At 37.6% G+C, this 19427-nt stretch overlaps 1 protein-coding gene across 3 annotated transcripts in view; it reads right to left on the bottom strand.

Moving 5' to 3' along the window:
* The window catches only part of LOC124236121 (Bardet-Biedl syndrome 4 protein), a 188120-nt gene that overhangs the window by 15827 nt on the left and 152866 nt on the right, over positions 1-19427 (bottom strand). For all 3 annotated transcript variants that reach the window (XM_046654823.1, XM_046654824.1, XM_046654825.1), the window contains 4 exons: positions 11457-11536; positions 9372-9435; positions 2159-2270; positions 607-679 (listed from right to left, as the gene is read on the bottom strand). In XM_046654823.1, the coding sequence (XP_046510779.1) occupies positions 607-679; positions 2159-2270; positions 9372-9435; positions 11457-11536 (329 nt within the window). The remainder of the gene's footprint in view (positions 1-606; positions 680-2158; positions 2271-9371; positions 9436-11456; positions 11537-19427) is intronic.

Below are 19427 nucleotides of genomic sequence, written 5' to 3'. Positions count from 1 at the left end.
GTCACCAAATCAATGCCAGCAACTACTTACCTGGACTTCTCCTTTCATGAGAAAACAAATAAACCCCTAATTTGTAAAGCCAATGTTTAGTCAAATCTTTTCTTGCAGTTACACACAATCCCTAACTGATCCAAGGAGACAGTGGAGGGGGAAAAAACAATTAAAGAACTACTCAAAGAAAATTTCCCTTACACAAAGAAAGGCAAAGGTCTTCAGAGTGAAAGAGCCAACTGAGTGTTCACAGATGAGGGGAAAAAAGAAAAGGAAGACATCTAGACAACTATGACTGACATTTCAGAACTCTCATGATAAAGAGAAAATCTTCAAAGCTTCTAGAGGTGAAAGTGGGGTAATCAACAAGAATCAGACTGGCAGCAGACTGCTCATCAGCAACACTGATGCCACAAACATGCAGCAATGTCTGCTAAGTTATGAAGAAAGAGGATTTTTGATCTTATACCTAACCAAATGGTCAGTTAAGTGTGTGGACAAAATAAAGACATTTTTGGCATGGAAGAATTCATAATAACAACAAAAGACAGCCATATGAGAAATGGAACAATTACCATATTATTAACAACAAAAAACTTCAAGCTCCCTACTTACCCAATCTTTCTGGTTAAGTTTAGCTGCTTCACTGTATACTTCAATGGCAGCTTTATGTTTTCCCAAAAGAAACCTGTGGAAGAAATACATTTTCTGTAATTATCAACTCAAAGCTTTCACAAGACTAACCCCACTAGTCCCACATTTGACTCATGTTCCATCCAGCTGAGAATTCTGGAAGCCTCTTCCCTATGAGCTGGTTTGGCCAGTAAGGCTGCTCTATTCCATGAGCAGAAGCTCTCCTGGTAGTGACAGCATTGGTAGCTGTTCCAAGGCCTTGGTCCCATTCTACACCAATTTTACTCAGTCTTCTGTAATTTATCTTCTGCAATGTACTACAAACGTAGACCAAAAAAGAAACAAGCTAAATAATACGCCATGTAAAGTAAGAGCTGCCATCATTTATCATCATCACTGTTAGAGACATGCCCTTCTCTTCCAAGCCTAAGTCTCTTTCCTTGATAGTGGATCATGATTCTGGAGAGACAGGAGAAAACTGGGCTCTATGCAAAGACAGTGCAACTATCAATGACAATGTAGGTCAGAAAGTGGGGATGGGAACCCCATGGAATACTTTACTGCTCTGGCATAGTAAAGCTATTACTGTACCTAACAGCTAAGACTTTGATGGTTGCTTACATCCAGGAACCTTCAGGTCATTTGTTTAACAAACTTTTCTTAAAAACCTACTATGTCAAGTATTATGCTAAGTCTTGGAATAGTATATGAGAAAAATTCCATGGGCTGCCCATGAGATTAGGGGACTGAGGGCACCAGATGTCACTACAGACAGTCCCCAACTTAACAATGGTTTGACTTAAAATTTTTCAACTTTACCATGGTGCAAAAGCAATATGCATTCAGTAGAAATCCTACTTCAAATTTTGAATTTTGATCTTGTCCCAGGCTAGCGATATGTGGTACAATACTCTCTCACGATGCAAGACAGCAGCAGCCAGCCACAGCTCCCAGTCAGCCATGCGATCATGAGGGTAAACAACCAATATGCTTCTGTCCCCATACAACCACTCTGTTTTTCACTTTAAGTACAGTATCCAATAAATTATATGAGATATTCAACACTTCATTATAAAATAGGCTTTGTGTTAGGTGATTGTGCCCAACTGTAGGCTAATGTAAATGTTCTGAACATGTTTAAGGTAGGCTAGGCTAAAATATGATGTTCAGTAGGTTAGGTGTATTAAATGCATTTCCCACTTTCGATATTTTCAACTTATAATAGGTTTACCAGAACATAAACCCATCATAAATCAAGGAAGATATATATTTATAAGATAAACAGTATCAGTGTTCCCCCATCAAACTAGCATATACAGTGTTTGAAATACTCAGTTCCTTTACACTAGTTATCTCATTTTCTCAAATTTCAAAATTAATCCATACTGTTCAAAGTGAATCCCATTATACGTACTAAGCAACTCTCCCTCTGTGTATCAGGCTGATCAGGCTGCCAGAAGCAGCTTCTGTCTGAGAATGCACTTTACATTTTTCTCTTTGAGTACCCCAGGGCCTCCAGGCTGCTGATACTCACAAAGATCTGGCCACCTGCTTGAGGTTATCAGCACACTGAGGGCTGAGAACAGCACACGTCTGAAAGAGTTCTAGAGATTCTTGGATATTTCCTTCCAGGCGAAATATCAATGCTGCCAAGAAATAGAAAACGTAGAAAATAAAATCACATTCTTGGAAGAATGGAACCTGGTAGCAGAAAAACTGGACAAGAGGGAGGTGGGAAATCATATCAAAGAAATCCTTTGGATAATTATATCTTTAATACAATTAGATATGACTTCAGATTGTTTGAAACAAGTAGCAAAGTAGTTGACAACCTAAAATCTTTTTTAACAAGGTATCTCAAACCTACCTACTCCTCCACTCCCAGCATCTACTATACAGATAATCCAATGCCTTGCAAATTATCCCACAAACTCTTCATAATAAGAACACGCGTGGGCTTCCCTATCAGATGCTCTATTTATCATGATAATTCAGACTTCCACCTGACAGTTTTCAGAGTACATCCAAATGGAGCAGGTGCAATCAACACCCCAAGTCCAACAAGGAGATTCTGACAAAATATGCAGTAATATTTCAGACTTACTTTTCAGTATAGCAACCAATCAAAATCAATAATTTTTCCTAGGCCTAAGTTTTTAGAAGAATTTACATGCTTAAGTATTATGAGGCACTGAAAGTCTAGAACTTGTGATACTGGTAATAAAAGAGCATTTTTTTTCCCATGATGTCCTAGATGTCTCAATATCTTACCAATTATGTCAAAAAATTATATATTAATCTGAAGGCTACAAAGCAATAAGTGGTAAACAAAACCATTCATTTACAGCAAAGAGTCAAAAAGAAAGTTACTTGAAAAACTAAAGATGCTACTTTTGGCACTAAAGAGAAAAATTTAAGTCAGTTGTTCCTATATTTGGTTTCTGATGAATTTCATTTATTCTCTGCTTTATCATATATACCTCTAAGCTTCTCCCCTTCATCCTGACTCATCTTACATAAAATAGACCCTAACCTCCATTCTGAAAAACACTAGCCAGAAACTAAAAAAGAGGTAAAGAGGTGAAGGACACGAACAAGTTGTTTTTAACAGAGTCATTTCTGAGGTCAAATCCAACATAAGAATTATGTTCCAGGGACGTCAGCAACATGGCAGAGTGGGCTCACCTGGGACTCTCTCCCCTCCAAACTACAACTAAAAGCACCAACTGTTTTCCAACCAAAAAGAAAAAACCCTAATAACAGAAATCATCAAGAGACCCACAGTAGCCAAACAACGCAGGGCAGAGAGGCTGGAGCTGCCCTTGGAGGAGGTGGAACAGGGTAAGAGAGAACTTTGCTCCCTCCCCTGGAGACTGGGATCGCTGCTGCAGGTGACGGCAGGAGCAGGGGAGGGGCCGCACATCTGGAGGATCGTCAAGGACTCCCACAGACCCGTGCAGCAGAAACCCTCTAACAGGGGAAAGCTTTCGCGTGGGGGTACCCCGTCAAGCCAGGACCCTGGGGAACCAGAGAGCCAGCGCTGAACGGCCACCAGGTCTGCGTGCAAGAGAAAGTGCCCGTCCTCCCCCCACCCGCGTGGCATGCCGCCATCGCAGCTGAAGGCAGAGGGCTCAGAACATGTGGCTCTCGACCCCCATCTATTGGCGACAGGCTGTAACTGCAACCGAATAATAGCATCACGCGCAAAAACCGCTCCTCCACCATCTAGCAATTTATAAAAGCTCCAAAAGACCAAAAGGAAAACAATAAAAACGGAAAATTATGTCCTGAGGACTTGGAAATAGGTAAACTAAGTGACAATGAATTCAGAGTAGCTATCATCAAACAACTCAATAAGGTAAAGGGAAATATAGAGAAACAAGTCAATGAGTTCTGGCATTACTTCACAAAAGAGATAGAAACTATAAAGAAGAATCAATCAGAAACACTAGAGAGGAAAAATACAATGGATCAGATAAAACAGAATAGATTCCCTGAATGCCTGTGTAGACACCATAGAGGAGCAAATTAGCATAATCAAAGATAGACAGGCTGAATGGCTCCAGAGAGAGGAAGAAAGAGAACTAAGAATTAAAAAAACTAAAGAAAATATCCGAGAAATAGCAGACTCAATGAGAAAATCCAACTTAAGAATTATCGGAATCCATGAGGGTGTGGAAAAGGAAAACGGAGCACAAAGTGTGCTTAACAAAATTATAGAAGAGAACTTCGCAAATCTAGGGATTGAGAGAGAAATGTGAGTGGAGGAAGCTTTCAGATCTCCTAGATTTGTCAATGTAAAAAGACCTACTGCAAGGCATATAGTACTAAAAATGGCAAAAATGAATGACAAAGAAAGAATTCTCAGGGCAGCAAGGCAGAAGAAGATAACCTACAAAGGAACCCCTATCAGACTTTCAGCGGATTTCTCTACAGAAACCTTACAAGCTAGGAGAGATTGGAATGACATATTCAAAACTTTAAAGGATAAAAATCTTCAGCCAAGAATACTCTATCCAGCAAAAATATTCTTCAGATATGAGGGAGAAATTAAATCTTTTCCAGACAAACAAAAGCTAAGGGACTTTGTAGCCACAAGACCGCCACTATAAGAAATCCTCAAGAAGGCTCTCATACCTGAAACAAGAAAAATAGGGAGAAAGGGGTCACAAATCACAGAGTAGGGAGACAAATAGACAGAATCAGAATAGGATAGCAAATATTCAACTATAGCGTTAGGATAAAGGGAAGGAAATCACCAAAGCAAAGACAATCCTATCACTCTAACCACAAACTCACAAAACAAGTTGGAACAAGAGATGAAAATAATATTTTAGGAGGGGCAGAGGAAAGGGACTGAATCAGTCTAGGCAAAGGAAGTAAGAGACCACCAGAAAATGGACTATGTTATACACGAAATTCTGAATATAAACTTCAGGGTAGCCACTAAACTAAAAAAGAGAACAGAGACACATAACATAAATAAGGAAAAAGCTAAGAAACCCAGCATAAGAAAATGCAGAAGTCAAGGGGTGGGCTAACACACACAGAACGAGAAACAAAGGAAATGCAGGAAGACCAGAAAACGAGTGACAGAATGACAGCATTAAGCCCTCATGCATCAATAATCACCCTCAATGTAAATGGACTGAACTCTCCAATAAAAAGACAAAGAGTGGCAAAATGGATTAAAGAACAAGATCCAACAATTTGTTGCCTCCAGGAAGCACATCTCAGCTCCAAGGACAAACACAGGCTCAGAGTGAAGGGGTAGAAGACAATACTCCAAGCTAATTGCAAACAAAAGAAAGCAGGTGTCGCAATACTTATATCAGACAAAACAGATTTCAGGATAAGGCAGGTAAAGAGAGACACAGAGGGCCAATACATGATGATCAAGAGGACACTTCATCAAGAAGAAATAACACTTATAAATATCTATACACCCAACACAGGAGCACCAAAGTTCAGAATGCAACTATTAACAAACCTAAAAGAAGATATCAAAAATAACACAATAATAGTAGGAGACCTCAGCACTCCACTCACATCAATGGACAGATCATCCAGACAGAAAATCAACAAGGAAACAGTGGAGCTAATGAAAAGCTAAAACAGTTAGACTTAAGAGACATATAGAAGACTTCATCCAAAAACAGCAGAATACACATTCTTCTCAAGTGCGCGTGGAACATTCTCAAGGATAGACCATATGTTGGGAAACAAGGCAAACCTCTACAAATTTTAAAAAATTAAAATAATAACAAGCATCTTCTCCAATCATAATGCTATAAAGCTAGAAATTAATTACAAGAAAAAAGCTGAGACAGGCACAAGGATGTGGAGACTACACAATACGCTATTGAACAAGCAATGGATCATTGAAGAAATTAAAGAAGAAATCAAAAAATACCTGGAGACAAACGAAAATGATAACATGCCATACCAACTCATATGGGATACAGCAAAAGTGGTATTAAGAGGAAAACTCATCGCAATACAGGCACATCTTAACAAACAAGAAAAATCCCAAATAAGCAATCTTAAACTACACCTAACTGAATTAGAGAAAGAAGAACAAACAAAGCCCAAAGTCAGCAGAAGGAGAGAAATAATAAAAATCAGAGCAGAAATAAATGCTATTGAAATGAAAAAGGCAGTAGAAAGGATCAATGAAACAAAGAGCTGGTTCTTTGAGAAGATAAATAAAACTGACAAACCCCTAGCCAGACTTACAAAGAAAAAAGAGAGAAAGCCCAAATAAACAAAATCAGAAATGAAAGAGGAGAAATAACAACAGACTCTGCAGAAATACAACAGATTATAAGAGAATACTGCGAAAAACTATATGCCAACAAAATGAATAACCTAGAGGAAATGGATAAATTCCTGGACTCCTACAATCTCCCAAAGATCACTCAAGAAAAAGCAGACAATTTGAACAGATCACTCACAAGGAAAGAGATTGAAACAGCAATCAAAAGTATCCCAAAGAACAGAACCCCAGGACCAGATGGCTTTCCTGGGGAATTCTACCAAACTTTCACAGAGGATTTAATACCTATCCTTTTCAAGCTATTCCAAAAAATTAGGGCGGATGGAACACTTCCTAACACATTCTACGAGGCCAACATCGCGCGGACACCAAAGCCTGACAAAGCACGGAAAAGGAGAACTACAGGCCAATATCACTGATGAACATAGATGCAAAAATTCTCAACAAAATTTTGGCAACCCGAATTCAGCAATTCATCGAAAGGATCATAAATCATGATCAAGTGGGATTCATACCAGAGACACAGGGATGGTTCAACATCCGCAAATCAATCAACGTGATACACCACATCAACAAACTGAGGAATAAAAACCACACGATCATCTCAATAGATGCAGAGAAAGCATTTCACAAGATCCAAGAGCCATTCATGATAAAAGCTCTGAACAAAATGGGGCTAGAAGGGAACTACCTCAACATAATAAAGGCCATATATGACAAACCCACAGCCAACATCATACTCAATGGGCAAAAACTGAGCACCATCCCCCTGAAAACAGGAATGAGACAAGGATGCCCTCTATCACCACTCTTATTTAACATAGTACTAGAGGTTTTGACCAGAGCAATTAGGCAAGAAAAAGGAATAAAAGGAATCCAAATAGGGAGGGAAGAAGAGAAATTCTTGCAGTTTGCAGATGACATGATCTTACATACAGAAAACCCCAAAGAATCTATTGGAAAACTTTTAGAAGTAATCAACAACTACAGCAAAGTTGCAGGGTATAAAATCAATTTACATAAATCAGTAGCATTTCTATACTCTAATAACGAACTTACAGAAAAAGAACTCAAGAACACAATACCATTCACAATCACAACAAAAAGAATAAAATACCTTGGGGTGAATTTAACTAAGGAAGTGAAAGATCTATACAATGAAAATTACAAGGCTTTTCTGAAAGAAATGGATGACAACATAAAGAGATGGAAAGACATTCTATGTACATGGAATGGAAGAAGAAACATAGTTAAAATGTCCATTCTATCTAAAGCAATCTACAGATTCAAAGCCATCCCAATCAGAATCCCAATGACATTCTTTACAGAAATAGAATAAAGAATCCTAAAATTCCTATGGGGCAACAAAAGACCAGAATTGCTAAAGCAATCCTGAGAAAGAAGAACAAAGCTGGAGGCATCACAATCCCTGACTTCAAAACATACTACAAAGCTACAGTAATCAAAACAGCATAGTATTGGTACAAAAACAGGTGCACAGATCAATGGAACAGAATTGAAAGCCCAGAAATAAAACCACACATCTACAGACAGCTAATCTTCAACAAAGGAGCTGAGGGCATACAATGGAGAAAAGAAAGTCTTTTCAACAAATGGTGCTGGGAAAACTGGACAGCCATGTGTAAAAGAATGAACATTGACCATTCTTTCTCACCATTCACCAAAATAAACTCAAAATGGATCAAAGACCTAAAGGTGAGACCTGAAACCATAAGGCTTCTAGAAGAAAATGTAGGCAGTACACTCTTTGACATCAGTATTAAAAGGATCTTTTCAGACATCACATTTTCTCAGAGAAGGGAAACAATAGAAAGAATAAACAAATGGGACTTCATCAGACTAAAAAGCTTCTTCAAGGTAAAGGAAAACAGGATTGAAACAAAAAAACAGCCCACTAACTGGGAAAAAATATTTGCAAGTCATACATCTGACAAAGGGTTAATGTCCATAATATATAAAGAACTCACACAACTCAACAACAAAAAATCAAACAACCCGATCAAAAAATGGGCAGGAGACATGAACAGACATTTCTCTAAAGAAGATATATAGATGGCCAATAGGCACATAAAAGATGTTCATCATCGCTGATCATCTGGGAAAGGCAAATGAAAACTATACTAAGATATCACCTTACACCCATTAGAATGACAAAAATAACTAAAACAAATAGTAACAAATGTTGGAGAGGTTGTGGAGAAAAAGGAACCCTCATACATTGCTGGTGGGAATGCAAACTGGTGCAGCCACTAAGGAAAACAGTATAGAGATGCCTCAAAAAATTAAAAATAGAACTACCATATCATCCAGCTACCCCACTACTGGGTATCTATCCAAAGAGCTTGAAGTCAGCAATTCCAAAAGTCCCATGCAGCCCAATGTTCACTGCAGCATTATTTACAACAGCCAACATGTGGAAGCAACCTAAGTGCCCATCAACAGATGATTGGATAAAGAAGATGTGGTATATATACACAATGGAATACTACTCAGCCGTAAAAAAGAACAAAATTGTCCCATTTGCAACAACATGGAGGGACCTTGAAGGAATTATGTTAAGTGAAATAAGCCAGATAGAGAAGGACAATCTGTGTATGACTTCACTCATATGAAAAATTTAAAAATGCAGACAAAGAGAACAGATTAGTGGCTACCGGGGGAAAGGTGGGGTAGGGGGTGGGCACAAAGGGTGAAGGGGTGCACTTACAACACGACTGACAAACAATAATGTACAACTGAAATTTCACAAGATTGTAACCTATCATTAACTCAATAAAAATTAAATTAAAAAACAGAATTATGTTCCAGTTTCAAAAAACAATAATACTGAATATGATCTCGTGGAACGTTTATTCAAATTTAAATATTTCATAATTTGTTTGCTCTATTTTCCAGAACCTAGGTAAAATGTGCATTTCTCTACCAAGAAGAGAAGAAATATATGTCTTACCTTGGACATAGATAGCATATTCACATAACCCTTGAGTCTCCTGAAGCTGTTCTTTAATAACAGCCTGGAAGAACAAGAAAAATATTTCTGAGCAGTGGTTAAGTATCTTGAAGTATTTTTAAGAAAAGGTAGACATGGACAAGGAGCATATGTAAGAAATCTCGGACACTAATAATTACTAATAAAGTAGTTTATTCAGAATTTTTTTTTAAATCTCAATTCTCATTATGATTACTTATTCTAGAACAGGGGTCAGCAAACTTCAGCCCACAGGCCAAATCTGACCCACAAAGCCTATTTTTGTACAGCTCTCAAGCTAAGAGTGGTTTTTATATTTTAAAGGGTTATAAAAAAAATAAGAGAAGATAAAGAATATGAGACAGAGACCATTTGTGGCCTGTAAAGCCTAAAATATTTACCATCTGGCTCCATATAGAAAAAGTTTGCTAACTCCTATCTAGAATCTAACTAGGCAAGCTAAGAAAAATATGAAAAGATTCCCAAGCATCATTGTAGATGCTAAGGGCTCTCTGAAGAAGAAAATATAGGCTCTACCTTTCTACTATGCTGGGCTAAGCCCAGGATGTTATAGGAGTTCAGACGAGAAGCAACTGATTCTAACTTGGAGAATCGGGGAAAGCTTTTCAGAGTAAACAGTTTCAAATATTCTGTTGGCAAGGGGTGGAGAAGGTGAGGTGGTCAAGAGACCAAAGAAAGAAGGACTTCAAATGCCATGCTAAAAAGGTTGAGAGCAATGGGAAAATCTTGGTAAGGTTTATGCAGGAAGTAACCCGAATCTATCTGCTCTAGAAAAATTATTTTTGGAGCATTGTTGAAAACAGATGGAAAGGAGGCAAGATTAGAGGCAAGGCTGGTATAAGAACTCTTGTGGTAGTTTAAATAAAAATGATGGGATTAACTAAGGCATGGAGAGGGAGAAAAGTGGATAATTTCGAGAGATAGTAAGAGAAGATCTCCAGAACTTGATGATTATCTATATACTATTAGGGAAAGTGGGTCAGGGGATTCCGACACAAACACTGGGGGAATGATGGTACCTATCCCTGAGACAGGAACAGGAAAAGGAATAGGTTTGGAAGTAAGCAGATAAATTCAGCTACAGAAAAGTTGAATTTGAAATACCTGTGAAGCATTCAGTAAGTATCAGATTGGTCTGAAGATCAGGAGAAAGTGTGTGGAATGATCAGAGAAAGGGGTCAAGGATAGGACTTAGAAACAGCCCCAAATGTTAAGAAATAGGCAGTGGAAGAGAAGCCAAAATAACAAAACAGAGAAAGTGGTCAAACAAAGGAAAAAGGAAACAAGAAAAGGATAATATCAGAGAAGGGAAGAAGGAAACCTTTCAAGATTCAAACTGGTACTGCTACTAAACTTTGCTAGTTCTGTGCATTGCCATAGGTACAAATGCCAGGGGTATAAATTTAAAACCACAACCTTAGAAGCATTACAATGCTCTGAATGACAAAAAGACAATACCAAGGATATATTTTGAATGTTAATACTACTGTCTGCCAGCAAGTATGTAACATATATAGTATGTTACCAAAGATGCAAACAGACAGAGAAAGGAAATACAAACGGGTTTTAAATACACAAATGATGATTAAGTTCACTATAATAAGAGAATTTTAAAATAAAACTCAATGAAATACCATTTTTCACCTATCTAGGGATCAAAAAATTAAATACTATGCTGTGTCGAACATCTGCCCCCCCTCCATGAGACCAAGAAGTCCCAGAGAGTGGCTGCTCCTTCAATCTAGTCTTGAAATGAGAAGACACATGAAACACACCTGAACCTGACCGACAGCCTGTAGTCAAACCTAGCCAACCCACAGCCAATCTGAAGGCCCATGAGCAATAAACAAACGTCTGTTGTTGGAGGCCACTGAGATTTTGAGGTTGTTTGTTAAGCAGCAGTATCATAGCAAAAGCTAACCAATACACAAAGTGTGGGGAAACAGGAATTCCATACATTATTAGTGGGACATGAACTCCCACAGACACTGTTAGTTGCCTAACCAAAGCCTGCTTCTTATTTTCTCTATCATTGCAATCTCTTACCTTGCATGCTTCATAATCCTTCCGGATATAGTGGAGATGTATCAACCAGTTCTGCTTCTCCAAAATAGGAAACTCTGGAGCTGGGTAGCACATTTTGACAAAATAAACAACATAGTCATTGTTAGATTTTCTCCTTTAGCAGTGTCCTCATGCCTAAACTATCCACAAGCATATTGCCATTATTACATCAAATTCTTCATGCTGCTGATTATAAGAATATAGTGCATCAAAAATGTATAATTATTATTTGGGGCCGGTTCCGTGGCCAAGTGGTTAAGTTCACGCGCTCCGCTGCGGCGGCCCAGGGTTTGGATCCTGGGTGCGGACATGGCGCCGCTCGTCAGGCCACGCTGAGGCAGCATCCCACATCCCACATCCCACAGCTGGAAGGACCTGCAACTAAGATATACAACTATGTACAGGGGGTGTTTGGGGAGATAGATCAGAAAAAAAAAAAAATTTTTTTTTAAAAAGTATAATTATTAAACTAAAAGATACTTGTCCTACCATTACACATTGAATATATGCTTCTCTTCAGTTTTTATGGCTTATACTGTCAGTTTCTCAAATGATGACCTGGCCTGAAAAAAAAATAAAATCATTCTTTGTTTCTTGTCCTGTCTCTCATCCTAGTTACAGAGATGAATAAGAAGACTTTCTAAAGGATATTTCAGGACTGTTACTAACAAAATCTATATAACATAATGTCACATCTGATAGATCAGAGGACCAAAACTAGTTAAACACAGTCTTAGCAATAGCTCAAAAGTGAAACATTACATTGTTGCCCAGGTTTATGAGAAGTCAACAATGAAAAAAACCTATTTGAGTCAATGAAAATGATTTATGATAGAGAAACCACAAAATAAGCTACTATCCCTTTGAATTCAGAAGTTTAAAATACAAATAAAAATTCATTAAGAAATTATTTTTCTATGGTAACAAGGAGATGGATTCACACCAAGTTCAGAACAGTGGCGACCTCAAGGAAGAGATGAATGGGATCAGAAAAAGATAAAAAAGAGACTTCAATTCTTTAATGTTTTATTTCTCAAAAAAATAAAAAGCTCTAAAAGTATACATGGCTAAATGGTTTTATTTATTAAATCTGGCCAGTGAGTAAATGGGTGTGTGTATTTTTTAAGGCACTTTAATATATGAGATATTCGCTGATTTTTAAAAATGTAAAAGAAAGGGTACAGCAGGGGAAGAGACGGAAATGATTTGTCATCATTTGTGATCATTCTGTTCTAGAACCTTAGGAGATACAACAGAAAATGTAACACTTATATGTCCATAACACAGCAGGAAGGAAAAAAAGCTTACTGTGACCTAGAGTTAATGTTGCCAGAACACAAAAATTAAGAAAGTAATACTACTTACTCCTTCCCAAGAATAGGAAATATCAATGGAATTTGTAAGATGAAATTATGACAGAAAGAATAGATATGATTTTATATGCTAGAAGGAAGAAAAAAAGATAAAATGTTAAGCAACTGACTCTTCCTCTTCCAATTACCCACATTCTCTGAGTGGGACGCTACCTTTCTTCTAGTCAGCAAGGGCCTATTTCACATTCTTTGATGACTTTTGTTTCCTTCCTTCTCTTTCCGCAGGCCCAATCAATCATCATATCGTAGCCATTCATGTTCTGCCTAACCACTTCCAGAATTAAATTTTCTACTAAAGGCCATACAAATCATCAAGTTTAAAGATGTGTGTGCATGTGTGCGTGTGCATGTAAAGTGAGTAAAGAAATACACCATAATAAATAGTTCTGAGAGAAATAGTTTACTGAGTAATCATGGACCAAGTCTCAATTGTATGGCCTACTCCTCTGTCACCTAACCGCTAGAGTGAGAGAGGAAAAGAGGAGACACTGAACCCCTTGAGTTTATAATATCACTAAGTATCATTGCTTCTACAGTCTAAAAGACAAAATTTATAAAATGAAAATTTGATTCTTGCCTATTATTAAATTCTCACAATAAAAGATAAGTCATTATTTGTGTTCCCTGGGTGAAGAATGGAGAAAATAAATGTTTCAATTTGTAAGGTAGCTTAAGGGCCCAGAGGCTCATGAAACAGAGCCCTAGGGATTAGAAGAAGGCATGGCACCACCAAATCCAAGTGCTTAAATGTCAGTGCACACTCCTGAAGATGTAGTTTGTCTAAAACCTAAAAGAAATTTAGCTTCATCAAAGACTTCAGAAATCACTTCAGGGCCTCATAATTATCCTATTACTAACTGTGATCTTGCAAATTTGCAATTTCCTCGTCTATAGAGCCTCATTCATTCATTCAACGAATATTCACTGAGTGCCTACCCATGTGCCAGGCACTGTTCTAGGCACTGGGAATAGAAAAGTGAACAAAACCAACCCCCTGCTTTCAGGAAGCTTCAGAGGGTTGTAAAAAAGACCTTGTTCCCACACACCCCTTCCACCATCATCAATGAAGACAAGGTAAAGTCTTTCAACTGGTTGTAAAAAGACCTCATGCATATCCCGAGCTCCCACACTGCCCCTTCACCATCACCAAGTGGTGGGGTGAAGGAGGAAGGCTCACAACCTGGCAGCAATATTCCCTTGGCCCTTCTCTTCTCCTACCCTCCTTCTACTCTTTTGTGATATCTATTCTCCCTTCCCCCCTCTAAGGATGCACCAGACTTACATCTTAAACAATTCTATAACTGAATAAACATGCCATCTCAAGAATTCTTCTCCCCATAATTTGCCCTAGGTGCTAAATTCTCTTAGGAATGGCCCTAACTCAAACTTTCACATTAAACTTTGATTACTGCTAGGGTACAGCATCCTGGATATATGAAGGCTGAGTAGAAAATTACTGTGCTTTGAATTTCTAGTTGAAAAATTTTCTAAAATGACTAAGGCTTTTGTATGTACACTATAAACAAACCCTTCTTCAGTAAAGGATCTCTTCCAGGACTAGCAGACACGCATACAGACATTTTACATGTAGAATTCCAATCTTCATTCACTACCAGCTTTCTACGGGACAGAGAGCAAGTTATTTAACTTCTCTGGACCTCCATTTTTTCTCCCTATAATTTTCACTGGAAAATTATGAAAAATCTGAAAGTGGTCATTCAATAAATGCTAATTTCCTCATGTTGTAATAGGAACTATAACACTTTTCTACCTCAATCTACTATTTGGGACATCAAAAGACATAAAAAATCTTGAATAGAACATACATGTAAGACATTTTTATTATTTATTATCACTTTGAGCTCTGTGCCAGTCAGGGTCTAACAAGTAAACATGGAAACCACTTGAGGATTTAAAACAGAGGGACTTCAATGCAGTGAAAAGTGATGGAAGAAATGAGAGAGCCAACAGGGAATGGTGAGACAAATCAGAGGTTAGCATGGGAGCAAAAAGCCACTACCCTCTATAGGGTGGAGGGAGAAAAAGAGAGGAAACATTTTGCTACCAGTATCCAAGGCTGAAGTTACCTGGAAGAAGCTGAAAACAAGATGGTGTGACGGGCAGAAGAAACAAAAGAGATGCTTCCAGAGACCACCCCACTCCTCCAACTTCCCCAAGCAGAGAGAAAGAGGGGAAAGCACTGGCTTCTCCTTCTTCCTGCCCTCCAACCTCCTGCCAGTTCCTCCCATTTGTTAATCCAGCCAGAAATTGCTGACACAAGAGCCTGGGAAGGAATGAAGCCTGCAAGGATCAGCTCCTCACAATATACAGCACAGACAGGAAGTGTAAGGAATGGATCTGACGGCAAACCGGCCCAAGATCAGCAGAAACATCAGTTCTGTTCAGGAACATAAATGATGATGGAGGAGGAGAAGGAAACTGGAATAAATCAGTACTCACTCAAGGATACATGCTACAAGCTGGCTTTTATTATTATTATTATTATTATTATTATTATTATTATTATTACTAAATCGCTTGCTATCCACCTTGTTTGCTTCTCATGAGCTTAAAACGGGATGAGGAAGAAAAAGTCATATAAAAGATCAATTATGGCTTTACTACATATCCTAGATTATTTAAAATTATTTTACTAACTCAAAACAATAATTATATTTTATTCTTTTTAGGGGTACATGGGTGTGTATCCCCTCATATATATAGCAGTGCCCCCTTATACGTAGGTTTCACTTTCTGCAGCTTCAGTTACCTGTGGTCAACCACAGTCCAAAAGTATTACATGGAAAACTCCAGAAATAAACAATCCTTACGTTTTAAATTGTAAGCCATTCTGAATAATGTGATGAAATCTTGTGCTGTCCTGCTCAGTCTCACCCAGGACGTGAATCATCTCTTTGTCCAGTGTACCCACGCTGTATACGCTATGCTCCCGTTAGTCACTTAGTAGCTGTCTCAGTTATCAGATCAACTATCACAGTATCACAGTGCTCATGTTCAAGTAACCCTTGTTTTACTTAATAACAGCCCCAAAGCACAACTAATGCTGGCAATTCGAATATGCCAAAGAGAAGCCGTAAAGTGTTTCCTTAAATGAAAAGGTGGAAGGTCTCGACTTAACAAGGGGAGAAAAAAATCGTTCACTGAGGTTAAGATCAACCGTAACATTTATTACAGTATATTGTTATAATTGGTCTTAAATTTTATTATTATTGTTGTTAATCTCTTACTGTGCCTAATTTATAAATTAAACTTTATCATAGGTATGTTCATATAGGAAAAAACATAGTGTATATATAGGGTTCATTACTATCCGTGGTTTCAAACATCCACTGGGGGTCTTGGAACATATCCCCCATAGATAAGGGAGGACGACTGTACTTATGTATATGACTTTACTTACACATACTTATTTATATGATTTACTTATATAATATGTAATTTGTTTATATATATATATTTGATATATATCTATATCAAAGTGTTTTCTCCCCTATTATTCCACTCAATGTTCCCATGAGGCTAGTGAGTCATGTAATTCAACAACTATTCTACACTATAGATGAGGAAATTAAGACTCCAGAGGTTAAGTGATTTGCCCACATTCAACAGTTAATTAACAGAAGAGGCAAGGCTATAACTCAGAACTTCAAGGTTACTCATTAAACTTCACCAAGTTTCTGCCCAATCATAAAGGACTTTCCAATTTCAAAATTTAAGTGTTTGTGCTCTCAACTAGACATAACTTAGCAACACAACAAATAACGATTTTAAACTTTTTCTATTATTAAAAAAAATGCAGAACAGGACTTTCAATATATTAAAGTAGTAAGATTTTCAAATTTAAAAAAAAATAACTACAGTTGGCCCTCCACATCCATGGACTCAACCAATCTAGGATCGAAAGGACTAAGATGGTTGCATCTCTACTGAACATGTACAGACCTTTTTCCTTGTTCTTATTCCCTAAACACATTATAGCAACTATTTACATAGTGTTTACATTGTATTAGGTGCTATAAGTAATCTAAAGATGATTTAAAGTATATAGGCAGATATGTGTAGGTTATATACAAATACTACACAATTTTATATAGGGACTTGAGCATCTGTGGATTTTGATATCTGAGGGGGGTCCTGGAACCAATCCCCCAATGGATACTGAGGGACAACTGTTGTTGGGATTTTTTTTTTTTTAAAGATTTTATTTTTTCCTTTTTCTCCCCAAAGCCCCCCGGTACATAGTTGTGTATTCTTCGTTGTGGGTTCTTCTAGTTGTGGCATGTGGGACGCTGCCTCAGCGTGGTCTGATGAGCAGTGCCATGTCCGCGCCCAGGATTCGAACTAACGAAACACTGGGCTGCCTGCAGCGGAGCGCGCAAACTTAACCACTCGGCCACGGGGCCAGCCCCTGTTGGGTTTTTTTTTAAGGACACTCTTACAGTAAATCAAAATTGAAACGGCACAGAGAGTATTAAGCAAAAGACCCTCTCCAGTCCTCCTCTTCACTAGAGGTGAACAGTTTCTGGAGTCTTTTCTAAGGAATTTCTATGCACATATAAGCATATGGGCAAATGTACACGTGTACATGTACACAAACGGGATTATATTAAACATATTTGGAAACTGTTTTCATATCTACTGAACCTAAATATATCTTTCCCGCTGACCCAGCAATCCTGCTCCTAGGTACATATGTCTACCCAAAACACATGTACAAGACTTCATGGTGGCATTATGCATAACATCTTAAAATGAAAGTATCCCAAATGCTCATCAAGAGTAAAATAAAAAAATTGGGGTATAGCCCCACAATGGAATGTTATACAACAACGAACAAAACAACCACTACTACACGCAATAACATAGATGAATAAAACAAACATAATTTAGAGCAAAGAAGTCAGATATAAAAAAGTACATACTGAATGGTACCCTTTATATTAAGTCCAAAAGCAGGCAAATTTGATCTATATAATAGAAGTTAGATTCGAGTAACCACCTTTGGGAGGAGTGGTAGGGGGCATGAGGGAGGCTTCTGGGATGCTGATAATGCTCTTTATCTTAATCAAGATGGTGATTACATAGATATGTTCACTGTATAAAAATTTATTGAGCTGTAAAACTACAACTTATGCACTTTTCTGTATGTATGCTGTAGGTCAATAAAGTGTTAAGAACCAAATTAAACACCTCAACGAAAAAAATTAATTTTTGCAGTATCAATGCAGAAGAGAAGGGGGCACACAACTAAGTGTGAGGGTAAAGGTCAAGATTTCCTAGACAAGACACAAAAGACATTAATCATAAAAGAAAAAAATTAATAAATCAGTCTTCATAAAAATTAAAACTTCAGACAATCAAAAGATGCATTAAGAAAGTGAAGAAGTAAGACACATGCTGGGGAAAAAAGTTTACAGTGTATATAATAAACAAAGGACTTGTATCCCAATATGTGAAGAATTCTTACAAATCAATAATAAGAAAACAATCCAATCTAAAAATAGGCAAAAAATTTGAACATTTCTTTCACAAAAGGGATGACCAATAAGTATACAAAAAGGTGTTCAACATCACTAGTCATCAGGATAAAGCAAATTAAAGTCACAATAAGACACTACAACATACCCACCAGCATGTCCAATGCGAAAATGTCTGATAGCAGCAAATGTTGGTAAGAATTTACAGGAACCAGAACTCTCATACTTGCTGGCGGGACAGTAAAATTATACAACCACTCCGAAAAACAGTTGGGCAGTCTCTTATAAAATTAACACATACACTTTACATATGACTCAGCAACTTCACTACCTAAGTACTTGCCAAAGAGAAATGAAAACACATATACACACACAAAGATGTCTAAATGAATGTTCATAGAAGCTTTTACATAGTAGTCAAAAACTGGAAACAACACAAATGTTCATCTGCAGGAGAATGCATAAACACACTGTGGTATATAGATACAATGGAATATTAGACAGCACTTTTAAAACTAAACTGATACATACAGCAACATGAAAGAATCTCAAAAACATTATGTTGAGTAAAAAATGCCAAAAGCTAAATAGTACATACTGTATGACTCCCGTTGTATGAACTTCAAGCACAGACAAGATTAACTATAGGGACAGAAATCAGAATGATGGTCCCCCTAGGGAACTCAAGGGAGGACTGATTGGAAAGTGGCATAAGGAAACTTTCTGGGTGATGAAAATGTTTAACTTGATTGAATGATCATTACGAGCATATATATTTATCAAAATTCAAGAGTTGGGAACTTATGATTTGTAGATTTTACTAGCACTAGGGAAAAATAGGATGTATACTACCTTCCACAGTAGTATAATGAAAGTATAATAACGTTAAATTAAAAGTTAACATTGTTCCTCAAATAAATCAAACAATTACCATATGATCCAGCGATTCCACTTCTGAGTATATTCACCAAAGAACTGAAAGCAAGGAGCCCCTTTCTGTAGTTGCCACAAGGTGCTGATCCTTCCAAGGAAGCTGGGGCCATGCTGGGGTAAGGCTCTCACTTCATCCTGCAGATAGTGCT

This window comes from Equus quagga, chromosome 2 (assembly GCF_021613505.1).
Source record: "Equus quagga isolate Etosha38 chromosome 2, UCLA_HA_Equagga_1.0, whole genome shotgun sequence".
Lineage (NCBI taxonomy): Eukaryota > Metazoa > Chordata > Mammalia > Perissodactyla > Equidae > Equus > Equus quagga.
Note: the sequence above shows the minus strand (reverse complement) of the source record. Positions and strands in the feature narration are given on the sequence as shown.